Source organism: Pygocentrus nattereri, chromosome 1 (genome assembly GCF_015220715.1).
Source record: "Pygocentrus nattereri isolate fPygNat1 chromosome 1, fPygNat1.pri, whole genome shotgun sequence".
NCBI lineage: Eukaryota > Metazoa > Chordata > Actinopteri > Characiformes > Serrasalmidae > Pygocentrus > Pygocentrus nattereri.
The window spans coordinates 6,344,603-6,367,173 of record NC_051211.1 but is presented as its reverse complement, the minus strand read 5'-3'; the positions used below and the strand labels follow the sequence as shown (position 1 = coordinate 6,367,173).

General features: G+C 41.0%; 1 protein-coding gene across 2 annotated transcripts; it reads left to right on the top strand.

Moving 5' to 3' along the window:
- The first annotated feature begins 571 nt into the window (after positions 1-571).
- Positions 572-19,120, top strand: cndp2 (carnosine dipeptidase 2). 2 transcript variants are annotated; one of them, XM_017700602.2, is made up of 12 exons: positions 572-669; positions 1,139-1,252; positions 2,343-2,486; positions 2,814-2,976; positions 6,049-6,137; positions 8,012-8,212; positions 9,599-9,683; positions 11,111-11,271; positions 12,158-12,322; positions 14,733-14,874; positions 16,288-16,435; positions 17,312-19,120. In XM_017700602.2, the coding sequence occupies exons 2-12, from the start codon at positions 1,193-1,195 to the stop codon at positions 17,376-17,378; spliced, it is 1,425 nt and encodes a 474-aa protein (XP_017556091.1). In that variant the 5' UTR covers positions 572-669; positions 1,139-1,192; the 3' UTR covers positions 17,379-19,120. The 2 variants fall into 2 exon arrangements, with proteins under 2 accessions (XP_017556091.1, XP_037394590.1); XM_037538693.1 differs by lacking the exons at positions 572-669; positions 1,139-1,252; positions 2,343-2,486; ... (1 more) ...; positions 6,049-6,137; positions 8,012-8,212 and adding an exon at positions 6,782-6,786 and having other exon boundaries at positions 9,642-9,683.
- Positions 19,121-22,571: the final 3,451 nt, after the last annotated feature.

Genomic DNA, 22,571 nt, shown 5'->3' with positions numbered 1-22,571 from the left:
CAAATGAGGAAAGGTTTTTGCTGGAGGAAATTTCACACACACACACACACACACACACACACACACACACACACACACACACACACACACACACACACACATATATATACATATATATATATATATATATATATATATATATAAATATATATATATATATATATTTGTTTTTTTTCTTAATAGAATACTTATTTATTATTATTATTATTATTATTATTATTATTTCTTTTTTTTTTGAATAAAGAAAAAAAAAGAAATCATTTTCTTTCTAAATGAGTGAAAAGTGTGCAGGTAGTAAACTGCCTTTACTGCATTTACCACCTTGAAGTAAAACTAACGGTTTCATCTTATTATTATTATTATTATTATTATTATTGTCTCTTTAAATATTCAGCCATCTCTTCTGCCACCTAGTGGCTGTTCAGGTCCACAGCCACCAACCGGCTATTTCAGCCAGTCCGAGTCATCACATGATAACGAGAGAGCGCCGCCTTCAGGGAAACGCGAAAGCTGATTGGTCCTCGCAGGTGTCAATTTCAGACTGAACGGGAAAGCAGCGATTTGATTGGTTGGCATGCCGGCGTGGCAGAAGCGGAAATGCGAGTGGGATAAAGTAGCGCATTTTTGTTGAGCAGTGCTCAAAGTGAGTTGCAGGAGAAATCTGATCAGGTATGTATTTGATGGAGGAGTAAATGAGAGGATAGATGATTTCGGGTTCATATTTCAGCGGGTAAGAGCTGCCTAAGGCTGCAGTACCCAGCTATGCATTTCATCTAACTGTGATCTGCATGTGGAACACAGACCTTAATCAGTTCCTCATGTAGATCACTGTTAGATCTGATTAAGATATTCATCAGACCGTTTGGTCACTGTTAATAGGCTGGAAAGGAAATAATAAAACCTACTTTGAGGTCACAGTCTGATGTAAATGTCCAGCAGCAGTGACTAGATTGAGACCTCAGTTCTGAGACCCCACCTTCAGGTAACCTGATGAGGGACCATCAGTCCCTGTTTTAAAGTCACCTTTAAACCCAGCAGCGCTCTTATCAGCTTTGATAAAGGAACAGAGCTGTCAGCAGTTGCAGAGCTGAATAGGTGGAGTCTGTGTGTCTTAAAATCAAAGTCTGTGCTTCTTCAGGTGGAAGTGCTTCAGACTGAGATCCCCTTCGCAGGTTTCAGGACTCGGAACGTCATGTCTTACCTTCCAGCCCTCTTCAAGTATGTGGACGAGCACCAGGACCAGTACGTCCAGGTATGGATACAGATCTTGCACTCATTCTCTTATGACTGAAACCCTTGTTGAGAGCAATGCAACTGTGACTGATGAATGTCACTGATAAATGGAGATCGTTTTAAAGGTGAATTCCACCACTTAATCAAAGTCTCTGCATCATATAAAGTAAACTGAGTCATTCAGAGTGATTTAGTGAGGAATGACTCGTTGTAGAGACTGGTTTCTTCACAGTGGCGGTGATAGGAACCAGGTGTCGCCATGTCTGCAACAGAAATATAGCCATTTTATTTACTATCCAAAACCACCAGTGAACCTATATGTGTCTTCTGAGCTTTATATGTAACGTTGGTGATGGTAAAATAGTGGTAAATCTGTAAAACGTCTTTTGGGGACTGTTTTGCATGCATGTATCTGCTGTGAATGCGCTTAAAACAATTAAAACAAGAGGCCAAAATCTGCTCAAAATGATCATAAAACAGTGTCACTCAAATATTCGTAACCATTTCATATAAGAACCTCTGTAACGGAGCTTTTAGAGGCGTTAAACTCCTCAGACGTCTGGTTCCTATCGCCACCACTGTGAACAATTCTGACTGTGTAAGTTTCTCAAGAACAGCACTGCGAAAAAAGCATCTTGTCAAGTAAAATCATCTTACATATTGTTAATATATCTATTATTCCTCCTGTTGAGATTGTTTTAAGCTGAATTTCAGATTATTTACCTTATTTCTGGACATTTTTGCTTGTTTTAAGTGATTTTATTAAGTAAAACTATCTCACGATGTTGGCAGATCATTTTTAATAGGTTTAAGAAATGAAAGCAGCAAACCTATCTGCCATCACAGTGAGATCATTTTACTTAATACGATGACTTAAAACTAGAGTAAAAATGTCTAGAAATAGGCTGGTTAATCTTATAATGAGCGCACAACTTCTCGAAATGGTAAATGTTAGATGTGTCGACTAGATTTAAGATCATTTCACTTTACAGGATACCATTTTTGCAGTGAGAGCTTTTTGCACCAAACCACTCCCAATGGCTTCGTTTACGATTTAATGGTTTCGTTTGGGAGAATCAGTTGAACTGCAAGTCTTTTCATGTCTGCAGCGTCTGGCTGAATGGGTGGCAGTGCAGAGCGTGTCCGCCTGGCCGGAGAAACGAGGAGAGATCCAGAAAATGATGGAGATGGCGGCTAAAGACATAGAGAGGCTCGGGGGCTCTGTGGAGCTGGTGGACATTGGCAAGGAGAAGGTGGGTTTCTGGCTGTTGTGCTTGGAGAGGTGCTCTCGAGCCTTTTTCTACATTGAGGATGATTTGCTGTTTGGTCCATCGTAATCAAAACAAATGGATTCTGGGATTCTTTTGAGGTTACGTCAGCACAGCATGCCTTGAATTGCTAGAATATTTGAGTATTTGTTCTTGCTGAAGATATAATTGGGCAGTCAAGAGTGGGTAGATGCCAGATTCTTGTTGTAATGAAGTCAAAAGAGTATGCATGAGATGCAAGGTGGGTGTGGTCTCGTCATGTCTTTTCATCGCATCATGAGTCATAACGTCCACTGTTTTTCTCTGTCTTAGTTGCCAGGGGGTGAGGAGATCCCTCTTCCACCCATAATCCTGGGCAGGCTGGGCTGTGACCCTGGCAAGAAGACTGTGTGCATCTACGGCCACCTGGACGTCCAGCCAGCCAACATTGAGGACGGCTGGGACACGGAGCCCTTCACACTGGTGGAGAAAGACGGTATGCAGGACTGAATTGCCACTGTGAAGCGTTTACAGGTGTAAAATAAAAGCCACAGTAACAGAAGAACCTGGTCTTTGAAGGGCTCTAGTATAAGTGCAAAAGTTTGAGCGCCCCAGATCAAATGACACATTTGGTTGATTTCCTAGAAGTGAACAGATGTTATTCCATCCTCTACAGAGAACCCATTTTAATACACAGTTACTGTTTGTGTGCTGCTCTGAACATATTGCGGTGGCCTGTGATAAAGTTATGGCACATTTTTAGCTTTATTTTGTCCTCCAATATGTTTAAATGAGCGCATAAGTAGAAATTACAGTCAAATTAGCAGAAAATGTGTGTATGAAAGTTCTCACAGATCTGAATAATAAATCCTTCTTGGTCACTCTAGTCTCTGGTTAAAGGATACAAGAGCTAAATAACCATTCATTCATCTAAAGCTAAAGCTTACTTGGCTTTCATGCACTATGAGGCCTTTAGATGAAAAGGTGAAACTCTGGGGCCTTTTACAGAGATGTGACCGTGACTGGTGTCACCGAAATATGTGGTCGGCCTTAAGAAAAGGATGAATTTGCACTAACACTGATGATTTGTTAACTGGTGGATATGTGACGCAGAAATGCACGGCTTATTTGAGGCTGATGATACAAAAAAGAAGAGAAGTGACGCTGACTCGGCACTTTATTTTGTGGCCTGGAGCAGAGACGGTTCTTTTTTTTCCCTTCCTTTTGAAAAAGTCCTGATTCAGTAGCCTCGTGACTCGTGTCTGCTGATGACTGCACGGAAGCTCGTTGCCGTCACCTCCCTTTAAAACAAAACTAAAGTGTGCAGAACTTGTTTGAGTGTGGATATCCTGTCTCATGACAGTTCTGCTCTTAGACATTGCATAATAATCTGGACTGCAGTGTAGATTTTATTGCTTGTAAGGCTCATTGTACAGACAAGGATTAAGCCTAGTCCTGGTTTACATTTTCGGTCTGATAGGGAATCTCCATTCAGAATATTGTGTAGTTTAGGAGTAATTTACCGTAATTTAATCAGTACAATTTTTGTTATTTAGTTCATTATTTAATTAGTAAGCTAAGACACAAAACCTTCTGTATTGTATGTAATATATATGTTATGTGTGAATTTCATGACTGATATCAACTTGCTGAAAACAATCTGATTATCAGTAATATGAGGCAAGGCAAGGCAAGGCAAGGCAAGGCAAGGCAAGTTTATTTATATAGCACCTTTCATACACAACGGTCATTCAAAGTGCTTTACAAATGAAAAAATACAGAAAAATGTAATTAATGTAAATAAAATAAAATTTATGTAAATTAAAAAATTTAAAAAACATAATTAAAACAATAGATTTAAAAGAAGTTAATCAAATTTAAAAGAAGGAGATAAAAAATTAGAATAAAAATAAGAAACATGATTAAAACAATAGATATAAAAGAAGTTAAATGAGTGCCGTTACAGGATAAAAGTGGATTAAACTGAGCTAAAGGCTCAAACATGAAGGTTTTCATTCTGGATTTAAAAGTGTCGAGTGTTGGGGCTCTTCTGATGCTCTCTGTCAACTGCTTCCATTTCAGAGCAGCGTAGTAGCTAAATGCCGCCTCTCCGTGTTTAGTTTTTACCTTAGGCTGCACTAACTGACCAGTTCCTGATGATCTGAGAGTTCTGCCCGGCTCATATTGCTGGAGCACATCTAATAAATATACTGGTCCTGCACCATTAAGACATTTATAGACCAGTAATAGTACCTTAAAGTCTATCCTGTAACATACTGGTATCCAGTGTAGAGATTTAAGGATAGGAGTGATGTGCTCCCTTATGAGCCAATACACACACACACACACACACACACACACACACACACACACACACACACACACACACACACACACACACATTAGTGTTATATGGTCAGTAATGGATCAGGCTGCAGTAGATTTAATTAAACATTACTGACAAATAGTTCCAACAATTGTTAAACTTGAATAAAGTCTTAAAAATATGGAGCTTCCCAGAATTTTTTTTTATTTATTGCTGTTAATTAGCTCTAATTCAAACCATTCAGTATTGCAGTTTTAGTGATACGTTTTGATCCCACAACTGGGGAAATTCCACCTCCGCATTTAACCCATCCGTGAAGTGAAACACCACATACACACTAGTGAACACACACACACACACACACACACACACACACACACACACACACACACACACTAGGGGGCAGTGAGCACACACTTGCCCGGAGCGGTGGGCAGCCATATCCACGGCGCCCGGGGAGCAGTTGGGGGTTAGGTGTCTTGCTCAAGGACACTTCAGTCATGAACTGTCGGCCCTGGGACTCGAACCAGCGACCTTCCGGTCACAGGGCCAGTTCCCTAACCTCCAGCCCACGACTGCCCCAATTTTATTGGCTTCTTTACTGCCCAATAAGATAAATACACTGGCCCACACTATATCACCTATTACAGGAGAGACACACTGGGCCGTATTAAACATGTTTCACAAATGTGCAAATTTGGTTTAACTTCGCTGGTGGTTGTTAAAGCGCCTCTGTCATTTTCACGTGTTTAAAACAAAAGATTTTCATGTATCAGGTAAACATGGTTTAGAGTGTGCCATTCTGTCCTCAGTCCATACATAGAAATAATTAGTTGTGATTGCATTGTTTTTTGTGACATCATATAAAGAATTTATATATATATATATATATATATATATATATATATATATATATATATATATATATACACACACATATGCATACATACATACATACAGTATATTATGTATATATAGCTTCCATGGCCCCTATGGCCTGGGGAGGTGAATGATGTGTTTAAAAACGTTAACAGTGTTTATATAGTACATCAAACTGTTTTATCTGAGGAAAATATGGGTTTCCTTGATATGAGCCCTTTAATTATCGGGCACGAAGACAAAAGTGACCCCACAGAAATGAATTACGACTGTTTTTGGTACATAAACTGATGAATATGATATGGACCGTTTAAAATCCTGTAAAGTGCTGAGGTCATGACTGAAATCTTGTTTATCCTGCAGGAAAACTTTATGGACGTGGATCTACAGACGACAAGGGTCCTGTGCTCGCCTGGTTCAACGTTATCGAGGCCTTTCAGAAGATAGGACAGGTACGGCACACATTTAGCATCACCCAAATTAGGTGTGCCACTTGCTTGCTTTGTCACTACATTAGTACAGAGCACTTGTTTGTTTATTATTTTAATATGGAACTATTTCAGGGTTGCCCAAGCTTTAGTGCAGATGCCTTAAAATCTGGACCTTGAGTCCAGTTTCCGGTCCTGGATTTTAACACTACTGGTAGATGTGACCGCAGGTGACCAATGAGCTACATTTGACAGTTCAATCGCAAAATCCCAAACTGAAATCCAGATTCAAGGTCCAGATTTGGAGACCTCTGCTTTAGTGGTACGACTGAAATATACACAGTGTTGCAAGTTAATAAAACTACACTAAATGTCCAGCTAGGTCAGTGTGAGGCGTACGTTTCATTTGAAGCTGACTACATGCTGTTGGCCAGCCTTTAGCACTTTATGTAGTCACTTGCCAGAGATCATGAAACATTTCCATCCTTCAGAATTGTAGAACCTGTAATAAAGCTTAACGCTTGGCTGAAGTGCAGCATGTCATTATGTATTCAGTTCAGAGATCACTTATTAGGCCACGGCAGAGTGGCGGTGGGATCCAAAGGTTGTTTTGTGAACTTTGTTCAAGCTGGTTGGCTTTTCATTGAAAGATATACTGACTTTGCAGACGTGTGTTCAGAAGATTACAAGGTTTCAGTTAAAGATAATGACAAAAATGTAATATCACAATATCACATTACACCCATCAGGCATAACATTATGACCACCTCCTTGTTTCTACGCTCATTGTCCATTTTATCAGCTCCACTTACTGTATAGCTGCACTTTGTAGTTCTACAGTTACAGACTGTAGTCCATCTGTTTCTCTGATACTCTGTTACCCTGTTCTTCAGTGGTCAGGACCCCATGGACCCCCACAGAGCAGGTACTATTTGGGTGGTGGGTCATTCTCAGCACTGACGTGGTGGTGGTGTGTTAGTGTGTGCTGTGCTGGTACAAACACTGTGTCCACTCACTGTCCACTCTATAAGACACTCCTACCTTTGTCAGTCCACCTTGTAGATGTTAGGTGATGCCATGATATTAATTTTTCCTGATATCTGCTAAGTTGGAACAGATAAAGTACTGCCTGTTTTAAAAAAGGGGTGGCACGGTGGCACGGTGGGTAGCACTGTCGCCTCACAGCGAGGAGGGCCTGGGTTCGATTCCCCTGCCAGGTGACCGGGGTCCTCTCTGTGTGGAGTTTGCATGTTCTCCCCGTGTCTGAGTGGGTTTCCTCCGGGTTCTCCGGTTTCCTCCCACAGTCCAAAGACATGCAGTCAGGCCAATTGGACATGCTAAATTGCCCCTAGGTGTGAGTGACTGTCTGTGTCTGTCTGTCTGCCCTGCGATGGACTGGCGACCTGTCCAGGGTGTATCTTGCCTTCCGCCCGAAGACTGCTGGGATAGGCTCCAGCACCCCCCTGCGACCCTGACGGAGAAGCGGCTTAGAAAATGGATGGATGTTTTAAAAAAAAAATCTCAAAAACTGCGAATACGATGATTTTTAATCAACATTCCACACATTGTACTGCAGTAAATCCAGCCGCCAGGACAAATTATGCTCTTTTTGTGCCATTTTTCGTGAAACATCCAGATGGGAAGTGTTTTTAATAACTGATCATGTTCACGATATGCTTAGAAAAGCATATTATCATAGAGTTTATCACGACCATGCATTCTGTCACATTGCCTGGCCTTAGTTTTCACTAGAGAAGAATTCCACAGCCTAGTTATCCTTAAAAGTGCTCTGAGTTCATGATGAAGGGTTTCTTGTGCAGGGACGGTGTTGCCTGTGCGGATCAGAACATCCTAAAACAGGACCAGTTGAAAGGATCTTTCCTCCTTCTTCATTGCAGGAGCTGCCCATTAACATCAAATTCTGCTTCGAGGGGATGGAGGAGTCTGGCTCTGAGGGCTTGGACGAGCTGGTGTTCTCCCGCAAAGACTCCTTCTTTAAAGACGTGGATTACGTCTGCATCTCCGACAACTACTGGCTGGGCAAGAACAAGCCCTGCATCACCTACGGCCTGAGAGGAATCTGCTACTTCTTTATTGAGGTAAGAAGCCGAAATAACTTCTCTTCATTCAGCCACTCCTGTTCAGTGCTTGGTGAGATGAATCTTTATGGAAAATGAATATAATATAAATCTGAGTTCACCCACCACATGTATATTTTGCAAAAAATGTGGTGGCGTGCTAGATTAACGCGCCCAGTCCGGTTCCAGATTTCTCCTGGAGGCCCGCGGACCATCACATGGATTTATTAATATCCATCATCATACTTAATGATTAATGTCATTTGTATCTATTCTAATATTCACATTTGCGCGCACACACACACACACACACACACACACACACACACACACACACACACACACACACACATATATATATATATATATATATATATATATACGGGTGTCGTGCTGTGCAAAAGTATTGGCACCTGATAATTTTATATTTACAGAGCTGTTTATCTGGGCAGTAAATGCTCATTTATCATAAAAACATATTATACATATATTAGAATAATGCAAATAGTATTGATACAATAAACAGTGTTTTTTTAAGTAGGCCACTGGTTTCATTCAGTCATTTCCAAACTGATCATTGTGACAGGCCAGTATTAATAATTAGTGATTTTACCTTGTGGATTTTCAGTGCGTCATCTGTTAAATCAGGAGTGCTGGTGATGGACATCTCAACTCGTTTTCTGAAAATGAGACATTTTCCTCATTTTTATGGTGATAGTGTTTTTTTTTTTCCCTCTTTAATGTGTTTACTCCAGTTTTATGTCATGCTTTTATGAGCAGATACACTAAATGCTGGTTTTACTTCAGCTCCTGACATGTTTGCACCGTTTTTCTATTCAGTTTATATTCCAGAATTTTCCACCATCAGCGCAGTAACACGTTTATCATAATTTGCAAAATAATATCAACAATAACAATGATAGCAAATAGATATTTTTTCATTTTTATTATGCATTTTATCCAGTAGAAACATGGGAAAAGAAGCCTGTGTGATCTGTACCAACACTGCAAATTTATTTTATGTGTTTATGATTTTTTTTTTGGGTTTATAAGAATAATTTTAGGCTTCTCACAGTGTCCTCGGTAAGATCCATGTCATGGGACAATGCCGCACTGGTATTGAGCTTTATACCGGTATACTTCTCCCTGACACCCTCTCTGTGTTATCATTACACAACTGTACCAGTCTTTGTTGCCCAACTTTTTTGGAATGTGTTATTGGCATCACACTCAAAATGGGCAAATATTTTTTAATGAACAATTTTTTTTTTTGCATTTTTTTCTTTAGATTTTGCCCATTTTGTAGAGACGTTCTCAACAATATTGTGTTTTATAGATTATAGTGCTATTTCAGTCATGTCACACCTTTTTGTCTAACTTCAGAGTGTTTATCTGCCTTGTCCTTAGATGGAGTGCTGTGATAAGGATCTGCACTCTGGAGTGTTTGGAGGCTCTGTTCACGAAGCCATGACTGACCTGATTGCCCTTATGTGTGAGTCTGAGCAGACACGTGTCCACTTGTGCTGCACGATGTGAACGTAATGCCGTATTGTGATCGCACTGTGCCATGGTTGAAGAATGTTCAGGTTATAGTAAGAAGGTTAATGCAGGGAGAATCCAGAAACGAAGCACAAGCAGTCGAGGGTCAGAATACACGAGATCAAAAACGTAGTCCAACAGGGTAAGGCGAGAGTCGTAAACGGAAACGGGCAGAATATCAATAACCAGAAAGTCAACACACCAAAACAAGGCTCTTTAATGCACAGGGACTGGAACAATACTTCCCAAAGACAAGCACACGGTGACAAACATATATAGTCCTTGAGACAGGTGAAACCAATCAATACTCAGGTGAGCGCGAACGTTGGTAGGTGGATGGCTGAGGGTTCCTGATCACGTGAGAATTCTGGGGGTTGGAGTACTGAACGGAGTGAGGGGTGTCTGTCTCTGCTACGGACGGCGTGACGCACTGCTAGATAACGTGGTTGTGATATGTTAAAGGTGCTGATCAAGGATCTTTTTTTACTTTGATATTTTAATAATCAGATTGGAGATAAAGCCAGAGAGGCCAGGTTGAGATGGTTTGGACATGTGTTGAGGAGGAATAGTGGATATATTGGGCAAAGAATGTTGCAGATGGAGCTGCTGGGTAGAAGGAGAAGAGGTAGACCTCAGAGAAGGTTTATGGATGTAGTGAAGGTGGACATGGAGATGGTTGGTGTGAAAGTAGAGGAGGCAGTGGATAGGGCAAGATGGAGGCAGATGATCCGCTGTGGCGACCCCTAAAGGGAGCAGCCGAAAGAAGAAGAAGAAGATATTTTAATAATCGGATATTATTATTATTTTAAACTTTGTTTTATTGGTCATTAAGACCATTTGACTTTTCTGTCCTAATAACATGAGACAAGCATGGAAGCTATAGGGTGGTGGTGAAGTGAATAGCATCTTAAGGGTGGAATTCCACTTATTTTCCCAAATTTCTGCGGAATTCAGTGGTTGAGATGTAAACCCGGTCATTCGGAGTGGTTTGATATGAATTGGTTCATTGGAGAGAAATGACCAGCTCTGATTTCTTGACAGCAGTGGTGATTGGAATCAGGAGCTATGGCGTCTGCAGTGTGTTGTATATGTAAATTTGCCGAGTTTGAGTGTAAAGTAGTGGTAAATCTGAACAAGTGAGTTTTCTCTGGGGACAGTTGGGCCTCATAACGTCCTCTAAGCATCTTTCTAGCTTGAATTTATTAAAAACACATATCGCTGTTGCTGGAAGAAACCTCGTATCTCCAGAATGGTAACTTAACAAAACCTACTTTACTTTTAATGTAGGTCAATGGAACCAGACTTTTTGGTCTAATTCCCTTTAATTCGCCACAGTTCCCTCACCTGCTGTGTAACGTATGTGTGTGTTTGGGGTTTCAGCCTCTTTGCTGGATAAGAAGGGGAAGATCCTGGTGCCAGGCATGTATGATGACGTGGCTCTCGTCACTGAAGAGGAGAAGAAGCTCTACGAGAAAATCGACTTTGACTTGGAAGAATATGCTAAGGATGTGGGTGCTAACCGGCTGCTGCACCACACCAAGGTACCTTTCTCTTTTACTATTCAGACGCAGACGACCTGTCGAAAAGGCGAAAGGTGTTTCGGTGACGCGCTTTCTGTGTCCAGAGGTGAAAGCGCCACAGCCTAAATGCCATTTCTATATGGTATCCTAATCTGATGACTATTAGAGATGGTTTAATGCTGCTATGAAGAAAAAACTAGTGAAAATTAAGCAAATAAAAATGTACATTAGTTTATTGCACACATGTAGCATAATATGGGAGCCATAACTGCTAGTTTGGGTTGATGTATTGATTTAACTGTGTTTTAGAGGCATGTTGACCTACATAATGATTATTCGGAGAGCTGCACAACTTTGTTCATCTTTTTGAATGAAATGGTTTCATGTACAGCTACGCATTTCATTTGGGCAAACACTATTAAAAAAAAAAAAAAAACAAGGTGCTACATGGTTTATTCCACTTTAATTCCAAACTACAGTCTTAAATTAAACAGTCTTACAATCTTGAGATTGTACAAACGGCCTGTTTTGTTGATTTTTCTAAGCGAAAATGATTGAACACTTCTACAGAGAATACATTTGAATGTGGCATTTTCTGAAAATTTTAGTGCACAAGTTAAAGCATAAAATCTAAAATGTACCAGAATTGTTTTTTTTTTGCACAGGCCACATTTTTCCAATTGTAAACGTTGTGTTCCCTGTAGAGGTGTTAACATATTTTCACTTAGAAAATCAACAAAACATACGGTTTTGACTAGGGGTTCCCAAACTTTTGAAGGCAACTGTTCTGTTCTTTGAAAACTTGGCTAAATGTCTAAACACCACCGTGCATTTGAATAACCGCAACCTCTCCCTCTAATTATTGATCAGTCAGGTGAAATGGTATAAGTTTCTCTTTTCCCTGTAGGAGCAAGTGTTGATGCACCGATGGAGGTACCCCTCTCTCTCGCTGCATGGAATTGAGGGAGCTTTCTCCGGTGGTGGCGCCAAGACAGTCATCCCACGCAAAGTCAACGGCAAGTTCTCCATCCGGCTGGTGCCAGACATGGACCCAAAAGTGGTGGAGAAACAGGTGGGTAGGCTTTGAAGGCTTATACCTGTAACCAGCATTCCAAACCATCCAGTGCGTGCGGCTCTGCAGGTGCTTCCCACAGAAAGAGCGATGACCTGCACCCTTTCCATCAATGCAAGACACATCCTTCATGATTGTCATCCCGTGAGAATGAAAAGATAATTATACGCCCTGTTGCTATGTTTCTAAAAAAACTCTGCAATACCTGTCGGCACAACTTGACTTAAGAGAAAAAAAAAGAATGGTAAGAAAGGCTTTGAAGGCTTATACCTGTAACCAGCATTCCAAACAATCCAGTCATGATTACGATATTAAAGGGATAGTTTAGCAAATTACCCATTTTACATTTCACCTCCATACAGATCCCTCCATATTTATGACATTATGACACGTCATCGTCACAAATACTGATCCTAAATCAGGACATAAGGTGGTTTGTGAATGCAGATCCTGTTGTCTAACGTAGCTGCCTGCGTTTTGATCCATTTGTATGGCTCAGACTAAGTCATACTTTGTCCTAAACCACATCTACAAGACCAGGTGAGTCAAATGAAGACCTCGATGAGGTTTGATCAAGTTGAGGAAGTTTTGCCGATGGATTTTTACAGGAACGATTTGGGCCATTTGGATGACTATTGGGTTCTAGTGTTTGTTTGCAATGGTAGCTTTGCCACTTTAGCTCTAAACTAAATGGTGAGAAATAGTGTAAATGTGATTTTTTTTGCCAAACCATTCCTTTAAGGATCCCCAGCCAGGCCAGTTATTTTGGCTTCTTACACCTAGAGGTCAGGGTTTCAAGTGTCGACTACCTGCTTCCTATGTACCGGGAACTTAAATGTGGTTTAATAAGGGTCCTCAAGGACTTAGTCAGGAACCACTGGTGCAGTGAATGTGAAGAGTCATTGTTGGAGATGTGCCAGCAATGAGGAGCTGTTAGCTGAATGGCCCTCCAGCAATGGCAACTATATAGAGCGTGCGGCTCTGTAGGTGCTTCCCACAGAAAGAGCGATGACCTACACCCTTTCCATCAGTGCAAGACACATCCTTCATGATTGTCATCCCGTGAGAGTGAAAAGATAATTATACGCCCTGTTGCTATGTTTCTAAAAAAAACTCTGCAATACCTGTCGGCACAACTTGACTTGAGGAAAAAAAAAAAAGAAATGTTCCCTGAGGATATATACTGCAAAAATTAATTTGGTAAATTTAATCATCTTCAGTCTAGTTGTTATATCTAATATTTCTCATTTGAAGATTGTTGTATGAATATTATACGATTTTTTAAAACTTATTTCTACATCCTAGTCATATTATCTAGCGCAAGTGCAATATTTTCTGCCAGTAGACATATTCCAGTGGACCATAACTCAAGACAAGTAACAAATATCTATAAATAAATAATATCTTATCATAATTCTAACAGCATGATGAATAATAAATGTATTGACTAAATTTAACATCAATCAACCAACCTTGGACGCAGGACAAGGGACTGACAATGTGTAAGAACATGTCAAATAATTAAAGTCCATTTAATAAAAAAAGATAGTCAGATCAGGTAGGTATAAAAAAATCAAACCTTATTATTAATAAAAATGCATAAAAATACAGTAGAAAATATAAAACAATAATCAAAACGTAGCTAAAATGTGAAAGTTGATGAATCAAAATAAAAGGAGTATAAGATCAAAAAGTAAACTAAAAATCAATTAAAATGACTAAAATAAAATAATCATAATTAAAATGAGAATAAGAATATGAATAATATATAAACAAGTCAATAATAAAATAAGAGAATAGTAGTATAAGTAATAATAGCAGGCAGAGTGGAAGCGATTAGAGAGGAAAAGGTTAAAGCGACTGTGTGGCCCTGCGAGCTGAGTTGTAGTGGTTCCTGTAGTGAGGGTCCAGTTCGCTGGTGCTGTAGCTAAAGCAGATTTTCCCAGTTCAGTAAAAACCCTCAGTACCTGGCATGTGATCCAACCAATGGAGCGAGTCTGATAAATACCATTATTTACAGACATTTACGACTCCTTTCCAGAGCGACTTCCAATTTGATTATTTTACACAGGGAGGCCAAGGTGGTGTTAGGAGTCTTGCCCAAGGACTCTTATTGGTATAGTGGTGGGTGCTTACCCAGGTGGGGGATTGAACCCCAGTCTACAGTGTCCAAGGCAGAAGTGTTAACCACTACACTACACATCATTGAAGTAATATATTCTGGCACATATTTACACTTGGAAGATATCATTTCTGCCATGTGTGTAAATTCAGTCTGAGTTTTTGAGGAATGTAGGAATATTTGAATTTTCTCTCTGCTTTTTTGAGAGAAAGAGTGGAACAAACTTGGTGTTCTGGACACTGCTTTTCAGAGACCTTACAGAAATCCTATGACGTTTCTGTCTCTTAGGTGACCTCCTACTTGGAGAAGAAGTTTGCCGAGCTGGAGAGCCCCAACAAGATGAAGGTGTACATGGGCCATGGAGCCAAAGCCTGGGTGTCTGATTTCAACCATCCTCACTACATGGCTGGAAGAAAGGCCATGAAGACTGGTAAGTTACCATTAGACCATTTTGTGTGCTAAGTTACTGTACACACTTAAAACGATGGTTCTTCAGTAAGAAAATGGTTCTATATAGAACTCTTTACACGATGAAAAGGTTCTTCTGTGTTGTGAAAGCGTTCTTCAGATTGATGGAGAATGTGGTTCTGTGTAAAACCTTTTTGATTAGGGATTCAATATGGTACCAAAATGGGTGTTTCTATTGGTACAAGCTCATCGTAAGTTTTCAAAAAAAGTTCTACCATCTACAGCACGTTCTCCATCGTTCTGAAGAACGGTTTCACAATGCAGAGAACCGATCAATCATGCAAAGACTTCTTTGAGTGTTCATGGTTCTATATAGAACCCTTTTCGGTAACACTTTATTTGAAGGCTACCTACATAAGGACTTCATGACGCATTCATAAGTGCTGAATAACGTGTTTATGAAGCACTACTTGAACGTTTATTAAGTGCTTATGTCGGTTCTCGCAACCTGACATAAGATGTTTTATGAAATAAATGACATTGTCCTGACATAATAAGAATAAACGTTGAACATATTTACAGCACTAAACACATTTAAAACACTATACATAACTATTTATGTCAGCATTCTTAAGATGACATTGTACTGATATCAGGTTAAATATGCCTGGAAACCACCCCCTCTTCCCTCCATGGCATGGATAAGATGATTGATGCAATTATGTATAGGGTTTAAATATGTTTAGTGCTGTAAATATGTTCAACGTTTATTCTTATTATGTCAGTACAATGTCATTTATTTCATAAAACATCTTATGTCAGGTTGCGAGAACCGACATAAGCACTTAATAAATGTTCAAGTGGTGCTTCATAAACACATTATTCAGTGCTTATGAATGCGTCATAAAGCCCTTATGTAGGTAGCCTTCAGATAAAGTGTTACCCCATTTTCTTTACCGCAGAACCCTTGAAGAACCATCATTTTTAAGAGTGTAGGTGCAGTCAGTAGAGCTGCCCTGAGTTTGTCTAAGCTCTTGGTGGTTATAATGTTTAGTTGGGTTTATTGTGTTTATGTTGGCTGGGACTGTGTGCATAAATCCTCAGTGAGAAAAGATCATCAGCTCCAGCGATGAGCTCATTTCCATGCGCTGTACAAAATACACAATCGATAGAAGACAAGTGCGTATTAGTAGAGATGTAGTCTTGTGGGGCCAGATGTGATCTTGTAATGAGGTCATCTCTGAATAAGCATGAGAAATACTGGGCTACGTTTGGGTCTGAATGTAGACCTATTAGAGTGGGAACTGAATTGGCAGCAAAATGTGGCTGCATGGGAATCTCTCCGGTCCTGTTTGGCAACTTATGGCCTTTGATTTTCTTTTGATATATTCTTTTTTCTTTATATAGAGAGTTTTGACCCTTTTTCTCTCCCTAGTGTTTGGAGTGGAACCTGATCTGACCCGCGAAGGAGGAAGCATCCCAGTGACACTGACTTTCCAGGAGGCCACCGGACGCAACGTCATGCTGCTTCCTGTCGGCTCATCAGATGATGGAGCTCACTCCCAGAACGAGAAGATCAACAGGTAATATTAATCCATAGTAATCAGGCTGTGTGCCTGTCTGTGTGTGTGTGTGTGTGTGTGTGTGTGTGTGTGTGTGTGTGTGTGTGTGTGTGTGTGTGTGTGTGTGTGTGTGTGAGAGCGTGTGGCAAGGGCTGTGAAAATGCATTGATGCTTTATCATTTATGCAAGAGTCTTGGGCAGCTAAGCACGTTGTTTAAACCTTTTATCTGGACAATGACTGTGTTTCTGCCTGTTAAACCACCAAATAACATTAGAATAAACTCAAACACACATTAATACACTAAAACATGACACTTCCAGCCATCACATGGTCTGCTTAACTTCCATCGGCAGCTTCCACTTTATTTAATGAAGTACCGATTAGTCAAATCAAGTATTGGAAGACAACGACAAATAATGCTGAGCTTCCTCGAGTAGAGGTTTGGAAAGGGTGGAGCAAACACAGTGACTAATAAAATCCCTTATGAACACACAAATGCTTAGTGACCCATCAAATAACTGGCTAAATATCTTTTTTTTATAGGTGCCTGAAACTTAACTGTTAACAGTACTGTGTATCTGAAAGTGACCGTTTGACTCCGCTGATTTTTACACGTTTGATTTGATTTATAGTTGATTATAAATCTGTTTTTTCAGACTCTGAAGGTTCAAGCCATTTTGGAGGATAGTTTTAATCGTCTGTCCCACGACTGTGTGAACTGAGTCGTACCAACTCAATCAAGTCCGATCGAATCGTGGTGAAATTTTAGATTTCACATTTTAAAGGATGATAATCAACCAGCTCCCCTCCAAAGCCACTCGCTCATGTATATGTAAATTCTGGTGTGATTTGTTTTCATAGGTTCTCTTTCAATTATCATTTTTTTTCCTTAACAGGTCAAACTACATCCAGGGCACCAAAATGTTGGGCGCTTACTTCCATGAAGTATCTCAGCTCAGTTAACTGGACTCATTTGGATCAGCACATCCAGGATGTCTTAATATGATGCATCTCACCAAATTAAGACACTTTGGTTTTAAAAAAAATGCCAGTAAATTGTAGGAAATATGCCAGAAACCACAACTTCGTTTTCAGCTCTTGTCCTCCAGTGTTGCGTATGAGCAGCACTTGGTGTGTTTATGCTCTTCATCATGGAAATTTTCATTAAGATTACACACATCAGTACATTTAAACAAAAATTACACAAAGTTTACTTATGCAAAGTATTTCATGCATTATATGTTGCTGATATACCTCAACACGTGTACGAGCCTTTGGCCTCTTTTCCACTGTGGAGCCAGATGGGTCTCAGGGCTTTAGCTGTACCGTTGGGCTGGGTGGAGTCGTGAGACCTTTTTCCATTGGATGCGCTGCTAAATCAGAGCCAGACGAAATTAAAACAATAGCTCAGCTAACGGGCTAAATGCTACAGAACATTCAGACTGCCACTCCAACACCAGTCACTGTGGTGCTTTCGGAGTCTGTCCACTAAATGGGTTTTGTTTGAGTGTCAGTTAGTAAGGACCAAGCCTGTTCTTCGGTGGGTGGAACCTTTCGCCTGCTAACTATCTTTAGTGTTATCCTAGCCCTCCAAGCTACAGCTCAGAGCACTACCGCCCAAGTTCAATTACGGCTTTCTGCCCTTCCAGCCATTCGGCTTCCTCACGTTTGAGTTTTTATCATCGAAACTTGTGTCAGTGTGGCTCTCTTAGTTGGAACTGAACCTGCTCTGTGGTGGGAGGAGCTGGGAGCTTGCTAGATAAGCTGATGCCAACCAGCTCCTTTGTCCTAGTTAGCAGCACTGATTTAGCAATCATTGTTAGATTGGGGGGTTAACGTTTATTGAATTGTGGACTGAGAATCATGCACTGCTTTCATTTCTTTGACAGCCTTGTACAATAGCAGTATAAACGCAGAGCCAGTCGGCGAGTAGCGACGCTATTGCGTCATCCCAAAAACAGTTCTGTGACCCTGAGCATGGTCAGTGAACCATGTTGAGATCACTGTGCTGGGCACGGTTTGTAAGAGGTCCTGCTGTGCACCCATTCCTTACAGTGGAAAAGAGGCCTTTGAGTATTTTGACACACTTTTCTGAAAAAGCAGCGTTTATAAGACTGCATGGCGCCTGTTATGACAGCTTATGTACACATTTATAAAGCCTTATTCCTACAGGTGCCAGTTCAAACGTATATAAGCAGCCTTTATGCCAGCTGACACTTGTTGGAATAAACCTTTATGAAAGTTTATCCAGGTTGTCGTATGTGTCATCATAGCCTTTTGAGCGCTGCCCTTCAGTATGGTGTTCGTTTTTTTTTGTGTATGAATTAATCTCAGTATGTCCAAATATGCTGTTTAATGGGCTTTAGGTGATTTTAATTTGCCTCTCAGGAAGCAGTGGCTTGGATTTGGACTAGTTTTAAATGAACCCCAAGCCTTGACGACAATCTAACTGATGGTTCTGTCACACTGAAAAGATCCGATACTGACAGAAGGGCTGCATTACTTCTTCAGCTGCCGCTTTCTTTGTTTAATCCAACAATGCTTAGTAGTCTTTCTTCAGGAGCTCAAGCTGGTTAAGCGTACAGTCATAGATTGTAGTCTTTGTTTTGTCTTTCACCTCATCCTGTATTAATCGACTGCACACTGCCTGATATGCACTCTCATAAACATGTCAACAATAAAAACATGGACCATTCATCACTCTGCACCAGTCTGGCCGTAATTTCTAGACTTCTGACTTTCTAATTTGCTGAACAGTGAAAGCTCATTGCACAAGGGACAGGTATTGAAGTGGAGGCCCACCCGTTTTTCGAGGTTTCTGTGTAACTAAATCGGTCAGATGTAAACAAAGTCATTCACAGTGGTTTGATGTGAAATTCTTCATTGTGGAGAAACTTACTGGCTTTCTTTACAGTGGTGGTGGTAAGAACCAGGGGTCGCCATGACTACAACACAAGTATTGCCATTTTATTTACTACCCAAAAGCACCAGTGATCCTCCATGTGTCTTGATGTGTCTGACCCTCCTTTTTTTGTCAGAGATGACAGCTCATCTGCTGCTGCACAGTTTGGGTTGGTCATCCTCTAGTCCTTCATCAGTGGTCGCAGGACGCTGTTGGCTGGATATTTTTGGTTGGTGGACTGTTCTCAGTCCAGCAGTGACGCTGAGGTGTTAAAGCTCCAGCAGCTCTGCTGTGTCTGATCCACTCAGACCAGCACAACACACACCAACACACCACCACCACGTCAGTGTTACTGCAGTGCTGAGAATGATCCACCACCCAAATATTACCTGCTCTGTGAGGGTCCATGGGGGTCCTGACCACTGAAGAACAGGGTAACAGAGTATCAGTGAAACAGATGGACTACAGTCTGTAACTGTAGAACTACAAAGTGCAGCTATACAGTAAGTGGAGCTGATAAAATGGACAATGAGCGTAGAAACAAGGGGGTGGTCATCATGTTACGCCTGATGGGTGTACACTACATCTACAATGATTCATAGTAGCTCATTTGCCTTCCGGTGCTGGAAATATGCACCTTTTAGAACCATGTAAATGCCTCATAGGGAGAGAATGGACTATAAATGTCATGTTAATAAAATATACTTCAGCTTGAACATGCTGTTCGACTTTGACACAGTCTCTTTTACTGCTTTCCTTTTGATGAATATATTTTTATGCATTCAGGTTGAAACGTTTCATCAGTTTGCCAGACGTTTTAGCGACGGTTACAACTTGCCCCTTAGTCTGTTACGTTAACCTCATCTGTGGGGTAAGTTGTATCATTTGCACTTGTTGAATTGTTCATAAACAGTGCTGGAAACCATTCCCGTTTTCATTTGTAGCCGGAATGTGTAGGTAGCCTTTAAATTTAACAACAAGAAACACAATCTGTCATGTCCTGCCCTCCCACCCTGATCTAGGATGACCTTTAGATTGAATTTGTTCAAGTTTAAGAGCTGAAAACAGGTCCAGGATCAGCGTTCCTTCTGCGACAGTCCTGATAAACAAGGCCTCTGGATATTAGGCTCAAAATAATACAATGCAGCGTCAAAGGCCAAGAATAGATGTAGGTTAGCTTTAGGCTATATTGCAATATTCAGCATCACTTCTGATATCCAATTCCATTTGACATATCGTTACATCGCCCAGCCACGCTGTCAGCTAGAAAAGCTTCAACGCTGTGCGAATTTGTGCTTCGAAGCAGCTACAGAAGGAAAACAAACGTGTGCGGCCACGGAATACTTCCAGTGCTTTTGATTTAATGCACTTCACAGCCCAAACAGCTCAGCTTTTGCCTTTGATGCCGTGACACATGAGGGTAAAAAAAAAAAAAAAAAAAAAAAAAAAAGGCTATTAAATAAATAAATATATTTCCTGCCCCGGTACATCTGTCTGCTGGTGTGCTTCGTGGTGCCCACAGGTGGACTGACAGCACACCGGTGGGTCTGTCCTCCGCACGCGGGAGGTCACATCTATCCCACACTCCCCCTCTCATAGCCCGAGGAAGGGCATGAGCGCAGGCCCCGGCGAGGTGGACGGATCCGAATGGACAAACTTGTCTGGTGGCGCTAACTTTCAGTGACGGCCGCTCTGCAAATGGGAGCGGACAGCCTGTCTCTGCCCTTAAGATTCGTTACGTCTCTCCGTTTTCCTCTGCTCCGTTCGGAACAGTAAAGGTCCGTCGGACTGCTATTTTTTCCGTTTTTTTTTTTTTTTTTTTTCTCTCCTCCCCTCCATAAATTCACCATGTTGAAGTGCACATCGCTTTTGTGAGACACCATGGCCTGTGGCGGAGGCTGTCAGCAGGAAAAGGCGTGCGGCGGAGGCTTTTGAATGCAAGAGCCGTGTTTACCAGGCTTCGCTTTGAGCTCCAAAGCCACGGTAGATTAGGCCTGATTGGTGAAAAGGATGTCACAGCTCAAAGCGAATGCAGGTTTTTCTCCTTTATAGACTGAACAGGGAGGTGTATTATAAAGGAGAGTGGTGAGGAGACATTCAAACGCTGTGATGTACAATTCACAATGCTTCATGTGATTCTGGAGAAACTGGGTCTCCAGTGGACAAACGTGTGATTTTAGCCGTAGAGCTTCCAAGCTTTGGCAACAATAGATGCATTTTTTTGAGTATAATTTGAATCAGGCATGTTCGAAAGTCAGAAATTCATGAAAATGACCACCAACCACAGACAGTAATCGTAATAATGAACTCAAAAATACCTTTATAGAAGAAGCCAGTTCAGCATTTGCCCATAGACTTCTATTATACAATACTGTGCAAAAGTCAGAGACCAGCAGCGGCCAATAAGTACGAGGTATTAATTTTTCAGTGTCGGTAATTAAGCAGAAAATCTGTAACAGAAAATATAATATCACATTTTTCAGTACACTGTGATATATATAATTAGTTTTTGATGTTCTTTTACTAAGTACAGAGAAATTATTGTCTATTAGTGTAAGTGGCAATTAGACACAACATATGGACCCCCATGGACCCTCACAGAGCAGCTACTATTTGGGTGGTGGATCATTCTCAGCACTGTAGTGACACTGATGTGGTGGTGGTGTCAGACACAGCAGTGCTGCTGGAGCTTTTTAACACCTGAGTGTCACTGCTGGACTGAGAACAGTCCACCAACCAAAAATATCCAGCGAACAGCATCCTGTGGGCAGCGTCCTGTGACCACTGATGAAGGACTAGAGGATGACCAACACAAACTGTGCAGCAGCAGATGAGCTGTCGTCTTTGACTCTACATCTACAAGGTGGACTGACAAGGTAGGAGTGTCTAATAGAGTGGACAGTGAGTGGACACAGTGTTTAAAAACTTGAGTAGCACTGCTGTGTCTGATCCACTCATACCAGCACAACACACATTAACAAACCACCACCACGTAGTGTTACTGCTGTGCTGAGAATGATCCACCACCCAAATAGTATATATGTGTGTGTGTGTGTGTGTGTGTGTGTGTGTGTGTGTGTGTGTGTGTGAAAAGCGCTGGAGTGATTTAAAATGTCAGGATCCCATTTTAATTCTTCCTTTTTATTTGAAAGCTCTCGTCCACTTCGACTCGCATCACACCTACAGAAGTAGCCACTCACAGCAGAAATTGAGGTGGGGGCAGTGAGGAATGGCCTGCCCTAAGCCTCAGAAGG